Source organism: Dendrobates tinctorius, unplaced genomic scaffold, assembly GCF_039654945.1.
Source record: "Dendrobates tinctorius isolate UK_male_01 unplaced genomic scaffold, ASM3965494v1 ptg000063l, whole genome shotgun sequence".
In the NCBI taxonomy this organism is placed as follows: Eukaryota; Metazoa; Chordata; class Amphibia; order Anura; family Dendrobatidae; genus Dendrobates; species Dendrobates tinctorius.
The window spans coordinates 6551214-6576512 of NW_027361731.1; the positions used below are offsets into that span (position 1 = coordinate 6551214).

The 25299-nt window shown below is 44.5% G+C and overlaps 1 protein-coding gene across 1 annotated transcript; it reads left to right on the forward strand.

Annotated features, from left to right (window-relative positions):
* Positions 1 to 491: 491 nt before the first annotated feature.
* LOC141094231 (uncharacterized) lies at positions 492 to 24770 on the forward strand. The gene is made up of 6 exons (XM_073580040.1): positions 492 to 639; positions 769 to 948; positions 1031 to 1154; positions 1238 to 1332; positions 1531 to 1621; positions 22457 to 24770. Exons 1-6 carry the CDS (start codon positions 568 to 570, stop codon positions 24148 to 24150), a joined length of 2256 nt encoding a protein of 751 aa, XP_073436141.1. The 5' UTR covers positions 492 to 567; the 3' UTR covers positions 24151 to 24770.
* Positions 24771 to 25299: the final 529 nt, after the last annotated feature.

The window sequence follows — 25299 nt, forward strand, 5'->3', positions numbered from 1 at the left end:
GCCTCAAACTTCTGTGTGTGAATCAGACATAAGATCTAACGTGATAGAAGATTCCAGTGCGGGGAAGACGGGAAACCTTCATATAGACGGCCGGTGGGGATGGAGTCAGTGACGGACTCTGGACAAATATGTTTCTAGAGCCGTAGTAGAAGATGAAGATGTCGTCCTCATCATGAAGTAGTTATTCCTCATGTCACGTGTAATGAATATCTCCTGCAGTATTGCTAATGCCGATTCCAGTGTCGGTAAATGAGACGAGAATTAGCGTTATGGAAGATGAGTCTATGAGAAACGTATTCAGCTGCCGACTCCGAGGGAGAAACTGCTTGTTGTCTGTGGCCTAAATATATAGGTTTTATTAGTAGATGTAAAGAAGAAAATAAAATAGTGTAAAATAATTTCCTCATATGTTCCCCTTATTATCTCCAGTAATTGTATTATTACACAGGATTTTATGATGTTACATCGGCTCATCTTCTTCTCATTCAGGTCTCTACAATATCAGATCCTCTCAGTGAAGATCTTCTACATAAGAGAATATTCCTGATTTACCCATCAAAGATAGATATGGACAGAGACAAGATGGCGGAGAGGATATTACCCCTCACCCTAGAGATCCTCTTCCGGCTTACTGGAGAGGTGAGAGATCCTGATGACGTCACATTACATCATTCTTATCTATGGGAATAACAGATGGACAGAACTGGAGAGGTGAGGACTCTGGAAATGTCTGTAGTGAGATTTATTAATGTGTCTCTCCATAACCAGGATTACACAATAGTGAAGAAGAACTCTAGTGAGCGCTGTCAGGACCCTGTGTCTGAGGGATGGGGAAGACCCTTTAGCCCAATCACGGGGCCTCCACCTCACCCCCTGATACATGAGGACATCAATCACCAGAAGATCCTAGACCTCACCTACAAGATGATTGAGCTGCTGACTGGAGAGGTGACACTGCTGGGAATGTTGGGACATTATACAGTAACGCTATGAAGGGATCGGGGGATGACGGTATCATTGTATGTGTCAGGTTCCTATACGGTGTCAGGATGTTGCTGTCTATTTCTCCATGGAGGAGTGGGAGTATTTAGAAGGACACAGAGATCTGTACAAGACTGTCATAATGGAGGTTCCCCAGCCCCTCACATCACCAGGTAATAGACAGGACTAAATACATTCGGCCTATAATTATCTGTATGTAAAGAATGAATTCAGTCCCTGTATGTGTTTCCTCCAGATCTATCCAGTAAGAGGACAACACCAGAGAGATGTCCCCGTCCTCTTCCACAGGACTGTAAAGAAGAAGATCCCAATGTTCCTCAGGATCATCAGGTAGATGGAGAGAAGGTGTCATGAGATCTCCCCTATGATGTGTAGACGGCTGTGAAGGTCTTGTGCTCAGTCTTGTTTTATCCACCAGTATTATATGTTTTATACTTGTGTAATGAGAGCGGTGGAGATGGCAGGATTAGAGCTGATCATAGATGGGACTTCTCCATCTGTCTGTAACTTTTATAATATTTGTTTCAGGGTGAAGATCTGACCCATATTAATACTACAGAGACATATGTGAGGGGTGATGAGCGGTGTAAAGAGGAGATTCCCACATATGACTACCCAGGTGAGTAGTAACCACTAAATGCAGAGAAGTCACAGATTCTTCTCAGTCACCGGCTGTGGCTGCTTTATCGTTGGTGTAGTGCGGCCGTATTACCATGATCACCATTTTGCCTCTAGACCACAACATTCTCCTTCACCCAAAACTGTTCAAATGGCTTTGGGCATTGAAAGCCCTTTTCTATAGAACTTATGACCTGGAGGATCAATCTACCCCCTGGGATTAGGAGACGCTGACCGTTACCTGCCCAGGTCTGTAAACTACAAAGCCAAATGACAGCGTACGTAGAATGTTCTGATAAATTAGAAATTCACTTGAAGAAAAGTATTATGATGGGTCTGTATCAGAAATCGGGGGGTAATGATGCTGTTGGCTTCCTAGAACCCGGGTATCTTATTGGATGAATCTACCTTATGTGGAGTCGGGAAGGAATTTTTTTCCCCAATGTGAAGCTTACTGTTTGCCACATGGGTTTTTTTTGCCTTCCTCTGGATCAACATGTAAGGCCAAGTTAGGATAGGATATGGGTTGAACTAGATGGACTTATGTCTTCCTTCAACTTTAATAAGTATGTTACTATATTACCTTCTCTCCCTTCTGTGCTGCTGAATGTGCTCATATGGTCCCTACAAGACCAGGTCCAGTCTTTCTCGCCAAAATTTGCTTTTATGATTGACAACATTAAATGTGCAGTGAGTGTCAAGTGTGAATTTCTGTATAATAGCAACAGTTTCCCTTTATCCTGATTTTCAGAGCCTTACTGGGATAAAAAGCAGCCCTGCCACACAAACCCCACCAGCCCACATACTATAACACTCCCCCCACACCCGATCAGTGGATTTTCTTATACTTTGTCGTGACCCTTCAACACATCTTAAAGGAGTTATTTGAAGTGCCATGTGTGAATGCCACCTCAGTGCGCATGATCGACCTCTTCTTTAGAGCGCCAGTTCTCGGGATCATGGGGGTCCTAGCGGTCGTACCCCAGCGACTACATAGGTTGCGGGATAGGGGATTACTTTACATAATCCATTTAAATAGGTTTTCCAATATATGCACTGTATTTTTCGGACGTACCTAGGTTTTAGAGGAGGAAATTAGGGGAAAAAAAAGACTAAAGCAAAAATGTGGTCAATTCTGTACTTAATATCCCCTATCCAGGTAAATATGGTCCCCTCATCTCCATCCTGAAACACATGGCCTCTCATCCCTATCCTGGTGTGCATGGCCTCCTAATCCCTATCCTGGCAGGAACTATCGCCCTCATACATATCCTGGTATGCAGGGCTCCATGTCGCCCTTGTATGCATGGCTTCTCATCCCTTTCCTGGTAGAAATGGTCCACATCAACCTTATCCTGGCAGGAATGATCACCCTTATCCCTATAATGGTATGCATGGCCCCATCCCTGTCCTGGTCTGCAGGGCTCCATCCTTTACCTGTTATGATTGGTCCCCATCCCAGTCCTTGTATGCATGGCCCCATCTTTATCCTGATATGATTGGTCCCATCCTTTCCTTATCCTGGTATGCATGGCCCCATCAGAAAAGATTAAAAAAAAAGATTATACTTAGCTTCCCAGCTCTCCCTGGCAGCATCTTGTTCCGACGCCAGCAGCTGCTTTATACTTGTAAGCAGCGCTTGGCAGGGACGTTATGTGCTGCTTTCAAGCTGAAGGGCAGCTGCCAGAATACTCAGTGCTCTCTGCATGCCAGGACTGTTCATCGCAGAGCAGTGAGTATTAATTGATCTTCAGTAGCACCCACAGTCTCAGCTGGAGCCATCCTGCTGCTGTCGGTGGTCACGTGTGCTGATACTTGAGAATTGAATATTCTGAATATTCATTTCTCTTAACCCCCAAGGGTGGTTTGCACGTTCATGACCGGGCCAATTTTTACAATTCTGACCACTGTCCCTTTATGAGGTCATAACTCTGGAACGCTTCCATGGATCCCGGTGATTCCAACATTGTTTTTTCGTGACATATTGTACTTCATGTTAGTGGTAAAATTTCAAATTGCGTTTATTTGTGAAAAAAACGGAAACTTGGCGAAAATTTTGAAAATTTCGCAATTTTCCAACTTTGAATTTTTATGCCCTTAAATCACAGAGATACGGCACACAAAAAGCTTAGTAAGTAACATTTCACAAGTTTACTTTACATCAGCACAATTTTAGAACCAACATTTTTTTTTAGTTATGAAGTTATAAGGGTTAAAAGTTGACCAGCGATTTCTCATTTTTGCAACACCATTTTATTTTTACGGACCATATCACATTTGAAGCCACTTTGAGGGGTCTATATGATAGAAAATACCCAAAAGTGACACCATTCTAAAAACTGCACCCCTTAAGGTGCTCAAAACCACATTCAAGAAGTTTATTAACCCTTCAGGTGCTTCACAGGAATTTTTTGAATATTTAAAAAAAATGAACATTTAACTTTTTTTCACAAAAAAAATATTTCAGGTCCAATTTTTTTTATTTTACCAAGGGTAAAAGGAGAATTGGACTGCAAAAGTTATTGTGCAATTTGTCCTGGGTACGCTGATACCTGATATGTGGGGGGGAACCACTGTTTCGGCGCATGGCAGAGCTCCGAAGGGAAGCAGCGCCGTTTGACTTTTTCAATGCAAAATTGGCTGGAATTCAGATCGGACGCCATGTCACGTTTGGAGAGCCCCTGATGTACCTAAACAGTGGAAAACCCCACAAGTGACCCCATTTTGGAAACTAGAACCCCCCAAGGAACTTATCTAGATATGTGGTGAGCACTTTAAACCCCCAAGGGCTTCACAGAAGTTTATAATGCCCGGGCGTGAAAATAAAAAAATCGTATTTTTTCCACAAACATGATCTTTTAGTCCCCATTTTTTTATTTTCCCAAGGGTACCAGGAGAAATTGGACCGCAAACATTGTTGTCCAATTTGTCCTGAGTACGCTGATACCCCATATGTGGGAGAAAACTACTGTATGGGCACACGTCGGGGCTCGGAAGGGAAGTAGTGACGTTTTGGAATGCAGACTTTAATGGAATGGTCTGCGGGTGTCATGTTGTCTTTGGAGAGCCCCTAATGTACCTAAACAGTGGAAACCCCCCACAAATGACCCCATTTTGGAAACTAGACCCCCTAAGGAACTTATCTAGATGTGTGGTGAGCACTTTGAACCCCCAAGGGCTTCACAGAAATTTATAATGCCCGGGCGTGAAAATAAAAAAATCGTATTTTTTCCACAAACATGATCATTTAGTCCCCAATTTTTTTATTTTCCCAAGGGTACCAGGAAAAATTTGACCCCAAAAGTTGTTTTGCAATTTATCCTGAGTACGCTGATACCCCATATGTGGGGGTAAAACACTGTTTGGGCGCATGGCAGAGCTGGGAAGGGAACGAGCACCATTTGACTTTTTCAATGCAAAATTGGCTGGAATTGAGGTCAGACGCCATGTTGCGTTTGGAGAGCACCTGATGTGCCCAAACAGTGGAAACCCCCAATTCTAACTCCAATCCTAACCCCCAACACACCCCTAACCCTAATCTCAGCCCTAACTCTAGCCCTAACCCTAATCTCAGCCCTAACCCTAGCCCTTGCCCTAACCCTATTGGGAAAATGGAAATAAATACCTTTTTTTAATTTTATTATTTTTCCCTACCTAAGGGGGTGATAACGGGGGGTTTGATTTACTATTTATGGCGGTTTTTATGTTTGGCAGCTGTCGCACGCTAAAACGCTTTTTATTGTAAAAATAGTTTTTGCATCGCCACATATTGAGAGCTATAATTTTTCTGTATTTCGACCCACGGAGTCATGTGAGGTCTTATTTTTTGCGGGACGAGTTGACGTTTTTATTGGTACCATTTTCGGGCATATGACATTTTTTGATCGCTTTTTATTCTGATTTTTGTGACGCAGAATGAACAAAAACCAGCGTTTCATGAATTTCTTTTGGGGGGTGCGTTCACACTGTTCCATGTGCGGTAAAATTGATAAGGCGGTTTTATTCTACGGGTCAGTACGGTTACAGCGATACCTCATTAATGTCGTTTTTAATGTTTTGGCGCTTTTATGCAATGAAAACAATTTTATATAAAAAATAATTATTTTTGCATCGCTTTATTCTGCGAGCTATAACTTTTTTATTTTTTTGCTGATGATGCTGTATTGCGGCTCGTTTTTTGCAGGACAAGATGCCGTTTTCAGCGGTACCATGGATATTTATATGCGTCTTATTGATGGCGCGTTATTGCACTTTTTGTTCGGCAGTTTGATGATAAATCATTATTTTTTGCTTTGTTTTTTATTTTTATTTTTTAAGGGGTTCGCTAAAGGGGTTAACTAATGGGACAGATTTATAGGGCGGGTCCTTACGGACGCGGCAATGCCAAATATGTGTACTTTTATTTATTTTTTTTATTTTCAAAAAATGAATTTATTAGGGAATTTTATTTTTTTTTTATTTATTTAGTGATTTTCTTTTAAAATTATTTTTACACTTTTTTTTTAACTTTATTAGGTTGTCTCAGAGGAGACATCACTGTTATGTGACAGATCGCTGATCTGTCACATCACAGATCACTGTGACAGATCAGCGATCTGTCACAGGCACTGCACAGGCTTTCCTCATGCCTGCGCTTTGCAGGCAGTGAGGAAGCCAGCTCCCTGCAGGCCCCCGAAGGTCCCCATCGCCAGTTTGGATCTGGGGACCTTCAGGGAAGGAGGCCTCCGCAGCAGCGCTGCACATTGCTCTGCTGTGGGGGTCTCAGGGAAGCAAGGAGGGAGCCCCCTCCCTGCCGATGCTTCCCTTAACCCCGGTACACCGCGATCATGTTTGATCGCGGTGTGCCAGGGGTTAACGTGTCGGGGGCGGTCCGTGACCGCCCCTGAGACATTGTGCCGGGTGTCAGCTGTGATAATCAGCCGACACCTGGCCGCGATCAGCGGCGCTCACTCTGTGAGAGCCTCTGATGGCTGTGATGTACTATCCCATTCTTGGGGATTAAGTCCCAGGGCACATGGACCAGATAGTACAACACATGGCAGAAAGGGTTTAAGTATCGGCACACATGACAGCCAGCCGCAGCAGGAAAGCTCCAGCTGACACTGTGCACTACTGAAGAGCAATAAATGCTCACTGCTCTCCGTGCAAACAGTCCCTGCATGCAGAGCACTGAGTATTCCGGCAGCTACGCTTCAGCTTGCAAGCAGCGCATGACATCCCTGCCATGCGCTGCTTACAAGCATTAAACAGCTGCTGGCAATGGAGCAGGACACTGCAAGGGAGCGCCAGGAAGGTAAGTGTAGTGGTTTGTTTTTTTAATCTTTTCTGATGGTGCCATGCATATCAGGATAAGGAAAGGATGGGATCAATTATATCAGGATAAGGATAGGGCAATGCATACAAGGACTGGGATGGGGACCAGTCATACTAGAATAAGGATGGGACCAATCATACCAGGACCAGGATGGGGGCCAATCATACCAGGATGCTAAAAAGAAATTAATATCTTCAATGCTTTCCACATCCATGGGGGTGGAATGCAATGAAAATTCATTTCTCTTTAGCAGCAGGCGCAGGAGTTAGCTGCAGCCGCCGGCTACGGCCTCTGTGACCCACTGCTCTGCCGATGCCGCTCCCCCACCTCCCCACCATACCCAGAGACGGTACATTCAGACTATAAGACACACACCCCATATTTCTCCACATTTTGGAAGGAAAAAAGTGTGTCTTATAGTCCGAAAATACAGTATTTCTTAATTTCCCATAGTATTCCTGAAAATAATAAACCAATATTAACCCTCCCAAAGACCAATGTCGTCTCTCCAACAACAGGACAGGAGTGGTACTGTGCAGTGTATATATACAGGACAGGAAAAGTGGTACTGAGTATTGTATATATACCGTACAGGAGGAGTGGTACTGTGCATTGTGAATGGAGGACAGTTAAAGTGGTACTGAGCAGCAGGGCTGCCACTAGGAATTTCGGTGCCCCATACTGGCAAAATTTTCGGGCCCCCCTGAGACTACGCCCAGGCCCCACCCCAGCTCCGCCTCCACCCTTCGAACCTTCCACAGTCCCAACGCTCACTCTTGGAAAAACTCAACTTCACCACATCCTCATCAATCAGATATTAACAGTTCCCATCAAACACCAGATCACATACATAGCCAGCAGCTTTTGTTCTGGCCAAAAGAATTTTTAAGCTGCCACCACGCCACGGTAGACTTTTTTGGCCGACCCTATTTTACTCTAACGTATTAAATATAAATATATTTTTATGTATTTTTCTTTAAGGGAATGAGTCACATACATTTTTTTTAAATGACCATTAATAAAACATACAAGGGACAAATACCATCACACCATGACCAGACCACATATTGCCACCACATAATAAGAAAAAATACTAAGTGACATTATACAAAGGAACTCTGTACATAGTATATAGTATCAGTGTACAGATAATATAGTGATAACTGGTGACATTATACACAGAAGCTCTGTACATAGTATACAGTATCAGTGTACAGGTAATACAGTGATCACTGGTGACATTATACACAGGAGCTCTATATATAGTGTACAGGTAATACAGTGATCACCAGTAACACTATACACAAGACCTCTGTATACAGTGTTAGTGTACAGATAATATAGTGATCACTGATGACATTATACACAGGAGCTCTGTACAGAGTGTACACTCCCTGACAGAATTTATGTCGCTTATCCATGTTATGTAAATAAAAACTTATAACCTGATGTTAAATTCATTCATTCTTTGTATAAATTATTCTTTTGAAAGCTGAAACCCTGCAAAATGTGGTTTAGGTTAAGAAAATAAATTGGCATCAATGCAGAAATATTGATCATTTAATGGACACAGAATGGTCAGATTTTGGCAAGACAAAAGTTTTGTCGCCTGGTCATACAATACACCCAATCCTAGTTTACATCCTCACCTGTGCTCAGTAAATAATGGGTTAATTAGTGGATGTGTATAAAAAGAAACCCAGCACCCTAGACCTTCACTTGAGCTGCAACTTGAGCTCTGACAACATGCCAAATATCCACCCTGTGACCAAAGCCTGGATTATCAAGAGGCTGAAGACCAGATCCACTGCAGAGGTGGTTGGCACCTTTAATGTGTCTCATCAAGTACAAAGAATTAAAAAAAAGGTTCAAAGAGACTGGAGATGTTTGACAAGCCCAGGTCCGGCAGACTCCGCAAGACAACTGCTCAGGAGGAACGTTTGTTGGTTTGAAAATCCAAAGCAAGCCCCTCTTCCACTGCAGCAGAGCTCCAACAGGCCTGGTCACCTCAAGTCCCTGTGTCAACTAGAGCAATTTGTAGGATTCTGTCTCGAAATGGTCGAATCAGTGCCCAGAAGCCAGCACTAAACAAAGGGCAAATAAAAAAACCGTGTGGCATTTGCAAAGTCCCACAACCTGCTAAACAGATGGACGCTGGAAAAGTGGTAGAAGGTGGATTTCTCTGATGAATCTTCAGTAGAATTACACCACATCTGCCGTAAATACTGCAGGAGACCTACTGGAGCCCGTATGGATCCAAAATACACCCAGAAAATAGTTAAATTTGGTGGTGGAAAGATCATGGTCTGGGGTTACATTCAGTATGGGGGTGTGCAAAACAATTGCAAGGTGGAAGGCAATATCAATAGCCTAAAATATCAAGAAGTATTAGCTACCTCTTATATTCCAAATCATAAAAAGGGTCAAATTCTGCAGCAGGATGGTGCTCCATCTCATACATCCAGCTCTACAACAAAGTTCCTCCAGGCAAAAAAACATCAAGGTGCTCAAGGACTGGCCAGCCCAGTCACCAAACATGAACATCATTGAGCATGTTTGGGGTAGGATGAAAGAGGAAGCTTGAAAGACAAAACCAAAGAATCTAGATGAACTCTGGGAGGCATGTACGACTGCATTCTTTGCTATTCCTGATGACTTCATTAATAAATTGTATGAATCATTGTTGAGCCGCATGGATGCAGTCCTTCAAGCTCATGGAAGTCACACAAAATATTAAATATGACTCTAATAGCACAACAACTTCATTCACCAATGTTATGCAACATATATTTGTATTTTAAGTTAATTATTTGTTTGAATATCACATTACTTTCTGTGGGCGACAAAACATTTGTCTTGCCAAAATCTGACCACTCTGTGTCCATTAACCCCTTTCCTACATTGGACGTACTATTCCGTCCATGTGACCTGGGACCTAAGTCCCAAGGACGGAATAGTACGTCTAGTACGATTAGCTGCGCTCACGGGGGGGAGCACAGCTGATCGCGGCCGGGTGTCAGCTGATTATCACAGCTGACACCCGGCACTATGTGTCAGGGGTGGTCACGGACCGCCCCCGACACGTTAACCCCTGGCACACCGCGATCAAACACGATCGCGCTGTACCGGGGGTTAAAGGGAATCATCGGCAGGGAGGGGGCTCCCTCCGTGCTTCCCTGCAACCCCCACAGCGGCGCAATGTGCAGCGCTGCTGTGGGGGTCTCCTTTCCTGCAGGTCCCCGGATCCAATATGGCGGCGGGGACCTCCGGGGGCCTGCAGGAAGCTGGCTTCCTCAGTGCCTGCAAAGCGCAGGCAAGGAGGAAACCTGCACACTGCCTGTGACAGATTGCTGATCTGTCACAGCGATCTGTGATGTGACAGATCAGCGATCTGTCACATGACAGTTATGTCCCCCCTGGGATATTGTAATAAAGTTAAAAAAAAGTGTAAAAATAATTTTTTAAAAATCGCTAAATAAATTGTAAAAAAAAATATACCCCAATAAATTCATTTTTTGAAAATAAAAAAAAAACAATAAAAATACACATATTTGGTATCGCCGCGTCCGTAACGACCCACCCTATAAAACTGTCCCGTTAGTTAACCCCTTTAGCGAACCCCGTAAAAAAATAAAAATAAAAAACGAAGCAAAAAAATAATGCTTTATTATCATACCACCAAACAAAAAGTGCAATAACGCGCGATCAAAAAGATGCATATAAATATCCATGGTACCGCTGAAAACATCATCTTGTCCCACAAAAAACGAGCCGCCACACAGCATCATCAGTGAAACAATAAAAAAGTTATAGCTCGCAGAATAAAGTGATGCAAAAATAATTATTTTTTATATAAAATTGTTTTCATTGTATAAATGCGCCAAAACATAAAAAAAGACCTAAATGAGGTATCGCTGTAACCATACGGACCCGAAGAATAAAACCGCTTTATCAATTTTACCGCACGCGGAACGGTGTAAATGCACCCCCCGAAAGAAATTCATGAAACGCTGGTTTTTGTTCATTCTGCATCCCAAAAATCGAAATAAAAAGCGATCAAAAAATGTCACGTGCCCGAAAATGGTACCAGTAAAAACGTCAACTCGTCCTGCAAAAAATAAGACCTCACATGACTCGGTGGGTCAAAATATGGAAAAATTATAGCTCTCAAAACGTGGTGATGCAGAAACTATTTTTACAATAAAAAGCGTCTTTTAGGCTACTTTCACACTTGCGTTTTTTTGCTGCGCGTTTTTTGCACACACAAGCGCATGGAAAAAATGCATCATGCATTTGTGTGCATTTTTTGCGGGTTTTGGTGCGTTTTTTTAAAAAAAAGCATGCGTTTTTTTGCACATACATGTGCATTACAATGCGCACGTATGCGCACCCATAGACTTCAATGGGTGCTTTGCTGTAAAAAAAATGCATTGCGTGTGCATGCGTTTTTTGGGGGCAAGTTGGGCGCACAAAAAATGCAACAGGATGCATTTTGTGCACCCGAGCGCACACTACAAAAATCGCATGCGCATACAAATGCGTACAAGCGCATGTGTATGCGCACATAAGCACACCCCATGTAAAATATAGGGTAAAAAACGCATGCGTTTTTTTGCGCTAAAAAACAGCGCAAAAAAACGCAAGTGTGAAACCAGCCTTAGCGTGCAACAGCTGCCAAAAATAAAAACCCACCATAAATAGTAAATCTAACCCCCGTTATCACCCCCTTAGTTAGGGAAAATAATAAAATTAAAAGAAAATGTATTTATTTCCATTTTCCCATTAGGGTTAGGGCTAGGGCTAGGGCTGAGATCAGGGTTAGGGGTGTGTTTGGGCACATCGGGGGCTCTCCAAATGCAACATTGCGTCTGATCTCAATTCCAGCCAATTCTGCGTTGAAAAAGTCAAATGGTGCTCCTTCCCTTCCAAGCTCTGCCATGCGCCCAAACAGTGTTTTACCCCCACATATGGGGTATCAGCCTACTCAGGACAAATTGCAAAGCAACTTTTGGGGTCCAATTTCTCCTGGTACCATTGGGAAAATAAAAAATTGGGGGCAAAAATTTCATTTTTGTGGAAAAAAAATGATTTTTTTATTTTCGCGCCCGGGCGTTATAAACTTCTGTGAAGCACTGGGGGGTTCAAAGTGCTCACCACACATCTAGATAAGTTCCTTGGGGGGTCTAGTTTCCAAAATGGTGTCATTTGTGGGGGGTTTCCACTGTTTAGGTACATCAGGGGCTTTCCAAACGCGACATGGTGTCCGATCTCAATTCCAGCTAAAAACGTCAAATGGCGTTGCCTCCCTTCCGAGCTCTGCCATGCGCCCAAATAGTGGTTTACACCCACATGTGGGGTATCAGCGTACTCAGGAAAAATTGCACAATAACTTTTAGGGTCCTGTTACCCTTGGAAAAATAAGAATTGAGGGTGAAAAGATCATTTTTGTGGAAAAAATATGATTTTTTTAATTGTACGGCTGTACGTTATAAACTTCTGTGAAGCCCTTGTGGGTTCAAAGTTCTCACCACATATCTAGATAAGTTCCTTGGCGGGTCTAATTTCCAAAATGGGGTCACTTGTGGGGGGTTTCCACTGTTTAGGTACATCAGGGGCTCTCCAAACGTGACATGGCGTCCGATCTGAATTCCAGCCAATTTTGCTTTGAAAAAGTCAAACGGCTCTCCTCCCCTTCTGAGCTCTGCCATGCACCGAAACAGTGGTTTCCCCCCACATATCAAGTATCAGCGCACTCAGGACAAATTGCACAATAACTTTTGCAGTCCAATTTCTCCTGTTACCCTTGGTAAAATAAAAAAAAATTGAACCTGAAGTATTTTTTTTGTGAAGAAAAGTTAAATGTTCATTTTTTTTTAAATATTCAAAAAATTCCTGTGATGCACCTGAAGGGTTAATAAACTTCTTGAATGTGGTTTTGAGCACCTTAAGGGGTGCAGTTTTTAGAATGGTGACACTTTTGGGTATTTTCTATCATATAGACCCCTCAAAGTGGCTTCAAATGTGATGTGGTCCATAAAAATAAAATGGTGTTGCAAAAATGAGAAATCGCTGGTCAACTTTTAGCCCTTATAACTTCCTAGCAAAAAAAAATTTTGGTTCCAAAATTGTGCTGATGTAAAGTAAACATGTGGGAAATGTTACTTGTTAAGTTTTTTCTGTGCCATATCTCTGTGATTTAAGGGCATAAAAATTCAAAGTTGGAAAATTGCAAAATTTTAAAAATTTTCACCAAATTTCTGTTTTTTTCACAAATAAACGCAAGTTATTTGAATGAAATTTTACCTCTAACATGAAGTACAATATGTCACGAGAAAACAATGTCAGAATCACCAGGATCCATGGAAGCGTTTCAGAGTTATTACCTCATAAAGGGAAAGTGGTCAGAATTGTAAAAATTGGCCCGGGAGTTAACGTGCAAACCACCCTTGGTAGTGAAGGGGTTAAATGATCAATATTTATTTGGACTCCCATGACCGCACCACGAGAGAGGGGATCCACCCTTCGGGAACAGGAAACCTACAGATACAAAAGGGCGGCACCTCTCCCACGCATCAGTTGGTTTCCTGTTCCTGAGGGGACGGGATCCTGCAGATGACCGGATCCCAGGCCGGCCGGCCGGCCGGTACAGGTAGCGAGGGGGTTTCCTACCTTGGCCTGGTGCGGAGCTCCTGGAAGACGCCACGGTGGCCCAGGATGGGTGGCACGGCGGTGGCGTAGACAGGAGGGAGCGGCGTCCGGAGGAGGTCCGTCTCCATAAGCAGACCGCGCTGGTGAGTATGCCCCCCGGGGACTCCCAACTCCAGCGGCGCGATCGCGGTGGTCGGGGGGCGGCTGCAGGGCGTTGGGGCCGGGGAGCGCTCCATAGTGCAGTGCCCGGGCGTCCCGCGTGACTTCCGGTCATGCCGGAGTCGCGGTGACATCAGGGGGCGGGGCCGGGGGGCGCTTCCGGGTCGGCGGCGCACTGCGCAGGCGCAGGGACCCAAGATGGCGGCGCCCATCAGGAGGACTCCGGTAAGTGCCGGTTCTCCTGACCGGAGCAGCGCCAGCTGGGGAGGGAGGCCCGATTGGGGGGGGCGCGGCAAGGGAAGGAAATCTGCTGTCCGGAGGAGGAGGGGTATATAGGCAGGACCCTGGATGGGTGCCTTGGCTGGGCCACATTATTGCGTGCAGTAATGGAGAGTGAGCAGCAGCAGCAAAAGGAGCAGCAGCAAAAGCAGCAGCAATGGCGGCAACATCGACAATCTTCATTGCCGCCCCTGGATGACCTTAGGCAGGTCAAACAGAAGAAGAAAAAATCCCATGACAGTAAGGAGCGTCCGGGACGAAGTGACCAATCCAGTCATAAAGGCTCCTCTAGGCGGACAGGAGCATCGACTGAGAAAAATCCTCCTCATTCTCCGGTACTTGATTGTGGCACTGGTATGTGATCTTCGTGAATGCTCACTCAGTGACGGGGCCTCCTTCTGTGTTTTATTCTAGGGGAAGAAAGCTACGAGTAAAACCAAACACCTGGGAATGCGCACTCTGTGCATGCCCGTTACCAGACTCATGCCCCAAAAAGTTGTGTCCCCCCTGTATCCAGCAAACAGTGGCGGAGGAGTCGCCCGCAGTAGCAGCATGTTTAAGGGATATAGTTAGGGCAGAGATGAAAGAAACCCTAAAATCCCTGTCCCAGCCAGAAAGTTTAAGGGGTGAGGACCCGGTGGAGTCGGATTCCTCGACAGAGTGGAGGAGAAGCAAGGACTCCCAGGTTTCATCTCTCTCGTCCTCCTCAGAAGAAGAGGACTCTGGTCGGTTTTGCCTGCCACTTGACTGAGTAGACAAGTTAGTGAAGGCAGTCAGAGGGACAATGGAGGTGGAGGAGCCGAAGCCTCAATTATCCATGCAGGATGTCATGTTCGGGGGACTGGAGCAGAAGAAGCGTAGAGTCTTCCCACTAAACGAAAAGATTCAGGATCTGATCCACAGGGAGTGGAAAAAGCCAGATAAAAGAGGGCCGCTACCACCAGCCCTCAAGAGGAGATATCCCTTTGACGATTCAATAATAAATACTTGGGACAAGGCCCCCAAATTAGATACAGCTATTGCGGAGGCATCAAAAAGATCCTCATTACCCTTTGAGGACATGGGGTCCCTTAAAGATCCTCTAGACAGGAAGGCAGATACCTTCCTTAAAAATACCTGGGAGATGGCAGCCGGTTCCTTAAGACCAGCAGTAGCATCAACATGCACGGCCAGGTCCATGATGGTCTGGTTGGACCAGTTAGAATCACAATTAAAACAAGGAACATCTAGACAGGCGATCCTTGGGGCCCTACCGATAATCCAGGATGGCGCAGCCTTCCTAGCAGATGCCTCAGCTGATGCAGTCAGAATGGCCGCCAGGCCGGCAGGGCTCTCTAATACAGCTCGGAGAGCCCTGTGGCTAAAGTGTTGGCCGGGAGATATTCAGTCCAGGGCGAAACTCTGCACTATCCCATGTGAAGGGGAGTATTTATTTGGAGCAGTCCTGGACGAACTGCTGGAGAAGGCCGGGCATGATAAGAAAAAATTCCCAAACCTTTGGTCCGCACCTTACCGACGTCCATTTAATAGGAGGAGATTCGGTCAAGGGAGACGGCGCAACCCTTCACCTAATAGAGACCGTCCCAGATGGGAGGATAGAAGGAGAAGAGGTACGGGTTTCATGTTCAGGCGCTCATCGAGAGAACGAAAAAGACAAAACCAATGACTAGCAATTCCCGTGGGGGGTAGACTGTCATCCTTCCTCCCAGCATGGTTACAGGTCACCAATAGTGACTGGGTGCGGAAGGTGATATCCACCGGGCTCAGGTTGGAATTCACTCAGGTCCCACGGGATACCTTTTAAACCAACACCTTTAAGATCTTCACCCCTCGAACAAGCGGCCTTAGAAGCAGAGGTCTTGAACCTGTGCCTGAAAAATGTCCTGATAGAGGTTCCAGAATCTGAGAGAGGAAAAGGGTTCTACTCTCCCTTATTCCTAATCCAAAAGCCGGATAAAACATTTAGAACAATTATTAATTTACGTTTCCTTAATGAATTATTGGTTTATCGCACCTTTAGAATGGAGTCCATCAATTCGACAATAAAGATGCTGTTTGAAGGGTGTTTTATGGCAGTCGTGGACTTGAAAGACGCGTACTATCATGTACCTATACACGCAGATTTCCAGCAGTTCCTGAGGGTGGTGGTATCAATAGATGGTGTAATCCGTCATTATCAATATAGAGCCCTGCCCTTTGGTCTTTCAGCAGCGCCTCGGGTATTTACAAAAATAGTGGCCGAAGTTATGGCTCATTTACGTGAAGTTGACATCTTAATTGTCCCATACTTAGATGATTTCTTGATCGTGGGAAATTCAGTGGGCCATTGTCTATCTCAGATAGAGGAAGCTAAGTCCAGATTAGAGAACCTGGGATGGATAATAAATTACGAGAAATCCCGATTTCAGCCCTTAAGGGTCCAGAGGTTTCTGGGCTTGCTGTTAAATTCAGAAACTCAGCAGTGTCTGTTACCTGTAGAGAAATTACGGCAGATACAGCAGCAGGTTCTTCGGGCAATCAATAAACCCTCCATGACCCTCAGGCAGGCCATGTCCTTGTTAGGCTCCCTAACCTCGTGTATCCCAGCCGTCAAGTGGGCACAATTCCACACTAGGGCCCTTCAGAAAGATGTCCTGGTTAATAGCAGGACCTTAGAGGGCTCCTTGCAGGGTCAAGTATTGCTAAGCCCCTCAACTATTACATCTCTTAAGTGGTGGCTCTATGACGGAAACTTAGCCTCGGGGGTGCCCTGGGTGATGCAGATAACCCGTGTAATTACCACAGACGCCAGTTCTTGGGGTTGGGGGGCCCATATGGAGGACATAGTGGTTCAGGGACAGTGGGACTCCGATACTGAGACCTCATCTAACCAGAGGGAGCTGCTGGCAATTGAGTTGGCTGTTAAAAAACTCATTATGTATCTACAGGGCCATCACGTGAGGATACTCTCGGACAACCAGGTAGCGGTAGCCTATGTCAATCACCAAGGTGGAACCCGCTCCGACGCCCTAATGCGGATAACAGAACGTCTCCTTCAAATAGCCGAAAAAATTTTTTTATCTTTGACCGCGCTCCACATCAGGGGGAAAGACAACATGAAGGCAGACTTTCTAAGCCGCAGGGCCCTAAAGCAGGGAGAATGGGCTTTAAACTTAGACATCTACAACCAGATTGTCCACAAATGGGGTCAACCGGAGGTGGACCTCTTTGCCACCAGAGAAACAGGAAGGAAAAAACTTTCTGCTCCCTAAATCCCAGGGAAAATCCACTGGCCGTGGACGCCCTCCTAATAAAATGGAACTTCTCGCTGGCTTATGCTTTTCCACCTTTGAACCTTCTACCTCTGGTAGTGAGGAAGATCAGGGAAGACGGGGCAAAAGTCATATTGATTGCCCCCTTCTGGCCCAGAAGGACCTGGTTTGCATGGTTGAGGACCATGTCAGTGAGCGATCCCTGGGTACTGCCGAACCTTCCAGATCTCCTCTACCAGGGGCCAGTCAACCACCCACAAGTAGCGGGACTCTGTTTGACGGCATGGTGTTTGAGAGGACAATATTGAAGGATAGAGGTTTCTCAAAAAGTGTAATCGATACTCTCCTAAAAAGTAGGAAACAAACCACCACAGACATCTATGCTAGAACCAGGAGGCAATTCCTGTCCACCTTTGAGTTTAATATCAGGGATGGAATACCCATAAAACAGATTCTGGAATTCCTCCAGAAGGGTCTCGAGTTGGGCCTTTCCACTAGTACATTAAAAGTATAGGTTTCAGCTTTAGGGGCCCTATTTGCATGCGACATTGCCGGCAACCATTGGGTGGCGAGATTCATTAAGGCAGTTACCAGATCGAGACCCATACACAAGGATAGGTGTATACCTTGGGACTTAAATTTAGTCCTGACAGCCATGACAGAGAAACCGTTTGAACCTCTGGACTCTGCTTCACTAAATACGATATCACTTAAAACAGCATTTTTGGTAGCAATAACATCTGCACGTAGAATAAGCGACATACAGGCACTTTCCAGATTGCCCCCTTACACAGAATTCTTACAGGATAGAGTAATCCTAAGGCCAGACCCGGCATACCTTCCCAAGGTAGCATCTCATTTTCATAGGACACAAGAGAGAGTTCTGCCTTCCTTCCTCCCTAATCCAACCAATCCTAAAGAACAAAAACTCCAGGCTCTAGATGTTAAGAGATGCCTACTTAAATATTTAGCAGCCACGGATCCCTGGAGGAGGGAGAACGCATTACTTTTATCCTTTCAAGGCCCCAGGAAAGGGTGTAGAGTGTCAAAGCGCACGTTAGCGAGGTGGATTAGGGAGGCTATCTCTCTTGCCTACACAGCAGGTGGCGGTCCGGCTCCACAGAACCTGAGGGCGCATTCCACTCGTGCCATGGCTTCATCCTGGGCAGAGAGATCAGGAGTATCGATTGACCAGATATGTAAAGCGGCCACCTGGTCATCTCCTTCCACCTTTTTTAACCACTATCGGTTAGACATGGGTGCCTCCACAGGGCTAAGGGTGCTGCAGGCTGTAGTCCCTCCCTAAGTTAGTTTACATCTCTGTAATTCTCTCGTGGTGCTGTCATGGGAGTCCGAATAAAGTATTAAGTTACGTACCGGTAGCGGTATTTTTCGGAAGCCCATGACAGCACCCTTAGTTCCCTCCCTTGTTCACGTATAGGGGTGTACCCCTTTTAATTATTGTTTCACGAATTTACCTTATGTGGGAGATGGTTTAAAGAATTGTAAATAGGATAGATAGGTTGTATATATTGTGTATATGCGGTGTACTAACCATGGTAGCCTCTCAAGCTCTGTAATCCAACTGATGCGTGGGAGAGGTGCCGCCCTTTTGTATCTGTAGGTTTCCTGTTCCCGAAGGGCGGATCCCCTCTCTCGTGGTGCTGTCATGGGCTTCCGAAAAATACCGTTACCGGTACGTAACTTAATACTTTCTGCATTGGTGTCAATTTATTTTCTTAACCTAAACCACATTTCGGAGGGTTTCAGCTTCCAAAAGAATAATTAATACAACCAATGGATGAATTTAATGTCAGGTTATAAGCTTTTATTTACATAACATGGATAAGCGACATAACTTCTGTCAAGGAGTGTAAAGTGTATAGTGTCAGTGTACAGGTAGCACACTGACTCACCAGTGATGTCTCTAGCTGAAGTCCTATATTTTTGCTTTTCTTTTTCATGCAGCGCAGACCGCCATTACTTCTTCCAGCCAGGACTCATCTCTGCATAAAATAACAGTTACCTACAGCACGGCTTCCAGAGCACATTCCCCTTTTTTCCTGTTCTTCTACACTACACATCTGAATACAGATATGCACCCACCAGTAATACATAATTGGTTATTATGCAACCCACCATTCCATATATAAATTATAATACGCCACTGAGCCCCTTCTAGCTATACATAGCCACTTTCCCCACCTAATATATAAAATTAGCACCTGTACTCTCTCCACCAATTCATTACCAGTCACTGCATACTCCACGCCCCTCCCTATGCCCCTTCCGCCCCAATTCATTTTCATGTCTTCTCACTCCCACCCTCTATTCATTATCAACAGCTCTACCCCCACATTCAATACATTTACTCCCCCACCTGCAAAATTCATTATTTACTCTCTCCCCAGATCATTTGCTATCCCCACCCACCACCTTCAATTCAATTGCTTTCCCTCTTAACACACTCTCAATTCATCATTTGCAGTCTACTGTCCCCTCCCCCACTTCATCATTTGCAGTCCCCCTCCCCCAATTCATCATGTGCAGTCCTTTTTACCCCCACTTCATCCTGTGCAGTCCCCTTTACCCCATGTCATCCTTTGCAGTTCCTTTTAACCCCTCACTTCATGTGCAGTCCACCTTTAACCCCCTCCCAACATCATCATGTGCAGTCCCCCTTTAACCCCCTCCCAACATCAGCAGGTGCAGTCCCCCTTTAACCCCACTCCCTACATCATCACGTGCAGTCCCCTTTAACCCCCCTCCGCACATCATTTTCAGTCCCCCTTTAACCCCCACATCATCATGTGCAGTCCCCTTTACCCCATGTCATGCTTTGCAGTTTCTTTTAACCCCCACTTCATGTGCAGTCCCCCTTTAAGCCCCTCCCCACATCATCATGAGCAGTCTCCCTTTAAACCCCCACATCATCATGTGCAGTCCCCCTTTAACCTCCCCTCTCCACATCACTATGTGCAGTCCCCCTTTAACCCCCCTCCCCACATCATCATGTTCACACTGCACCCAGGGTTGGGGCCGCAGGTATCATCCATCACTTATCTCTGTCCCTGCATCTAGTAAAGTTTTCCTAAACTTTCTGGGAGTGCGGTAGCCGGGAGCAGACTCACCTAGTGCTGGCTGCTGACATTGGCTGGGCTGGCAGGACTCCCTCGCAGCACAGTGATGTGCAGAGTGAGCAGCACAAGTCCCAGCAGCAGCAGGAGCTCCGCTGCCAGCCACACCATCCTCTTGATGCATCCAGCTTTCAGTGCCTGCTCGGCTGCACCCCCGTTCTTCAGTGTCGGGGGAACGGCTGAGTGGAGGAGCCGCCGCCAGCACCACTACCACCACCGCAGCAGCAGCGCTTGGGAGCCACTGTGGGACAGGATGGAACAAGTCCCCTGGGAAAGCTTCAGGAGAGGGCAGCGGCGGCGGTGGGCTTTTCAAACTTCTGCACAGGCCCTAGTGCGCACTCTACTGCTTCTCCGCACTGACGAGGGCTGCGCTCACGAGCTGATGCATGCCACCGCGGTCCTGGTCAGCGCGTCCACGGAGAGAATACGCGCACACCAGGGCCTGTGCAGAAGATTGCAGTGGGTATTTGCCTGCCTGGGCAGATTATCAATCCAGGCCTGCTGACTTTTCAGTTTGTATTAAAACTTATTTCAAGGAGGGTGTGATAAACTACAGGAAAACCATTACACCTGTGCCATGATATATCTCTAAGCTGTATGTGGCTGATGGCTGTAATATACATTTATTCACCCCTGCAGGAGATGTGTTGGCATGGCTCAAGCCCTGGTTTCATGGATTCACTCCATGTCATAAATTATATTGTTTTCGATCCTAAGAAATTCAGATTACTGCACAATCTCTCCTGAAATGGGGAGCAATGTTATTTTCTCTAATCTTCTGGTCAGGACTCATAGTAGCTCCAATGCTCCACCATTAATGAGTGCATCTCCAGTTTACTGTTGGAGCTCTCCCCTTGTTCATACATTGTTTTTGAGGATGTAATATATATATATATTTCTTTATTCTGTCTTTTTTTACCTGTTCATTCTGTTTGATAGCTTGATTGTGGTGGGATTGTCCTGCCTCACTTATGTGAGACGGACAGAATACAGAATCAGAAGACACAAGAGTAGTCAGTAAACGGGCCACGGTCACAACAGGAGACAAATACACAAGCCGCGAGCTGAGCACAGAGGACTGAACCAGAGGAGAACAACGCTGTATCTGGCAGATTCCGGCCATATGCTTTGAGCTTTAGTAGGGTGTGGTACATTCCAATTGGCTGAAGTAGGGAGCAGATCACTCCAGCTGGACCCCAGGAACAGATCCCAGATGAGATTGGACACACCATATGCAGGAGCCCTAATATAACTAAATGACAGAAAACCAGAACAGTCAAAATCCCCATAAAGTGATTCCATTTTATAAATTAATTCACTGAGGGTTATAATCTATAGGAGGACTGAATATTTTCACTCCACAGTCACTTTCCGGAAATTAACATACAGTGGATGTTGGAGAGTGAAAATTACACATTTGCCATTTTATTACCCAACACATAGTGCCCAGATTGTGCTCCAGAAGACACACACCATAAATTAAGTGGGTTCTTCTCACTATAATATTGCTAAATACAGGGATCCTAAATGTTGTGTGAGCACACTGCAAGGCTCAGAAGTGAGAGCGGATTTTGCAGGATTGGTTTATAGAAACCTTGTTGCTTTTTAACAGCCTTTCAGCCACTAATAGTGTGGGAACCTCTGTTTTTCCATTGACAGATGATGGACCTGAGTGGGGTCTTGTTTTTTGTGAGATGAGAATTGGTATTATTTTCGCCTACATAACATTGATTGGTTTCTTTTTATTTGTTATTTGGGAGGCAGAATGAATAAAAAGTTGAACTCAGACTCAAATAGGCTTTATTGGCAGGACCAAAATACATTTACCGTTGCCAAAGCAAGGAAAGTAAATGTGACAGGGGAGTGGATTGGGATCACTACACACTACTCGTTCATCCAGCAAGGTTTTCTATGAGACTGTGAACTGTCATTGTCTTGGTAAATAGTTAAGTAGCTTCCCATTTTTTTGAACAGTTTAAGTAGAAATATTCAAAAATATAAAAATCAAGGATATTTTATTAAAAAATAATTGTTTTTTGTCTTAGCAGATGACTGTACCAGGAGAATAGAAGGACAGCTGACATCTCCAATTTTTAAATCTGATGATCTTGAGATCCTACAAAATACAACTGAAGTGACTGCTGTTACTCCAGATATACCATCATCCATTCACAGCAAAGATCTGTCATCTGATCCTATGGAACAGGTCCCATCTTCTGATTCATTACCGACTACTAAGGAAAATCAAAGTCACAAAAGAGGCATTAAAAAACATACAGCTCCTAAAGCAAAGAAGTCATTTTCATGTTCAGAATGTGGAAAATGTTTTAACTGGAAATGGAATCTTGATGTACACCAGAGAATTCACACAGGGGAGAAGCCTTTTTCCTGTTCAGAATGTGAGAAATGTTTTAACAAGAAAGGGAATCTTGTTACACACCAAATAACTCACACAGGGGAGAAGCCTTTCTCCTGTTCAGAATGTGGGAAATGTTTTAACAAGAAAGGGAATCTTGTTACACACCAAATAACTCACACAGGGGAGAAGCCTTTTTCCTGTTCAGAATGTGGGAAATGTTTTAGCAATAAATCAGATTATGTTAAGCACCAGAGAATACACACAGGAGAGAAGCCATTTTCCTGTTCAGAATGTGGGAAATGTTTTAGCAATAAAATAAATTGTGTTAAGCACCAGAGAATCCACACAGGGGAAAAGCCTTTTTCATGTTCAGAATGTGGGAAATGTTTTGCACATAAATCACATTTTGTTTACCACCAGAGAGCTCACACAGGGGAGAAGCCTTTTTCTTGTTCAGAATGTGAGAAATGTTTTGCACGTAAATCACAACTTGTTAGTCACCAGAAAACTCACACAGGGGAGAAGCCTTTTTCCTGTTCAGAATGTGGGAAATGTTTTAACTCTAAATCGGTTCTTGTTAGTCATCAGAGCAGTCACACAGGAGAGAAGCCTTTTTACTGTTCAGAATGTGGGAAATATTTTAACCGAAAATCGGTTCTTGTTAGTCACCAGAAAACTCACACAGGGGAGAAGCCTTTTTCCTGTTCAGAATGCGGGAAATATTTTAACCGAAAATCGGTTCTTGTTAACCACCAGAGAACTCACACAGGGGAAAAGCCTTTTTCCTGTTCAGAATGTGGGAAATGTTTCAACCAGAAATCACATCTTTTTAGTCACCAGAAAACTCACACAGGGGAGAAGCCTTTTTCCTGTTCAGAATGTGAGAAATGTTTTAACTGGAAATCGGTTCTTGTTAGTCATCAGAGCAGTCACACAGGGGAGAAGCCTTTTTCCTGTTCAGAATGTGGGAAATATTTTAACCGAAAATCGGTTCTTGCTAGTCACCAGAAAATTCACACAGGGGAGAAGCCTTTTTCCTGTTCAGAATGTGGGAAATATTTTAACAGAAAATCGGTTCTTGTTAACCACCAGAGAACTCACACAGGGGAGAAGCCTTTTTCCTGTTCAGAATGTGGGAAATGTTTCTACCAGAAATCACATCTTGTTAGTCACCAGAAAACTCACACAGGGGAGAAGACTTTGTCCTGTTCAGAATTTGGTAAATGTTTCAACCAGAAATCACCTCTTGTTAGTCACCAGAGAACTCACACAGGGGAGAAGACTTTGTCCTGTTCAGAATTTGGTAAATGTTTTAACCGGAAACAGCATCTTGTTAGTCACCAGAGAACTCACACAGAGGAGAAGCCTTTTTCATTTTCTTAATGTGGGAAATATTTTACTTGGAAATCAACTGTTAATAAACATCAGAGATGTCACATAGGGGAGAAACCTTTATGTTCATAATGTTGGAATTAGAGTTGAGCGAAACAGGTCAGCCAGATTCATAAGTCACCGACTTATGGCAAAGTCGGGTTTCGCCGACCGAAACCCGACCACAGCGTTAAGTCGGCCATGCTGTCGGCAAAACGAGCGCCAAAGTCGGATTTCCCAGAATGCTTGCATGTGACTTTTTTCAGCCACTGAGCAAGGATGTACACTGTGGACAACGAGATGACATGTGTAGCATCCGGGGAGAGAGAGTTTTCGCGCACTTTAAAAAAGCGGTCCGGCATGTAGGTGTGTTTACTGTCCTCCACTCCCTGCCGACTATGCTTCCCGATTGACTTGCATTGGGTATCGTGTTTCAGTCGGACCTTCGACTTTTCACGATAGTTGGCTGATTTCGTTTGACTCGACTTTTGAGAAAGTCGGGTTGCATGAAACCCGACTCGACCCTAAAATAGGCAAAGTCGCTCATCTCTAGTTGGAATAGTTTTAACGGAAATTGGATCTTCTTAAAAGGGTTGTCTGTTGTCATTCCTCATGTTTGCTGACAAAAGGATGAAACTAAACCTTATTCATTCCAAATATAAAACTATACCCATAATTCACCCCTTGAAGGTTAGTCAGAAGGTGACTAATAGAAAAAACATATACACCACATTTCAGTTTGTAGGGTGAGGTGACGTATTCACACTCACTCTCCGAGCCTCTCATTTCTACGGGTTTCATCGTCCTCACCAAAGGAGACTCATCAGGAGACTATTTAATATTGATCTATATTCAAGTGAGACTAGACAAAGAAAACCCTAAAATCCTGTATCATTTTATCTGAAACAGTCAGAAAACTAGTCATGTATAGGTAGACCTTAGACTTCAAATTATATACTTCGTAAGTTTATAAACCACTCCAGTGGTGGTCAGTCAGGAATAGAAAGTATGTGAAAATACAGTATAATTATTGTGTTTTTCCTCCTATAGGGACTGCCCTAGTTTGGTATTGTAACAGCTGTCAGTTAGTAGTGCAGACAAATTGTCCTAGACTAGACTCAGTTTTCAGACCACACAATATCTACTACTCAGGGAAAACTT

What these genes read in the sequence shown, in the direction of transcription:
- LOC141094231 (XM_073580040.1), top strand. Translation starts at nt 568, where the DNA reads ATGGACAGAGACAAGATGGCGGAGAGGATATTACCCCTCACCCTAGAG. An exon ending in ATGTTCCTCAGGATCATCAG is followed by an intron (nt 1,333 to 1,530) that starts GTAGATGGAGAG and finishes TATTTGTTTCAG; the next exon opens with GGTGAAGATCTGACCCATAT. An exon ending in TCCCACATATGACTACCCAG is followed by an intron (nt 1,622 to 22,456) that starts GTGAGTAGTAAC and finishes TTGTCTTAGCAG; the next exon opens with ATGACTGTACCAGGAGAATA.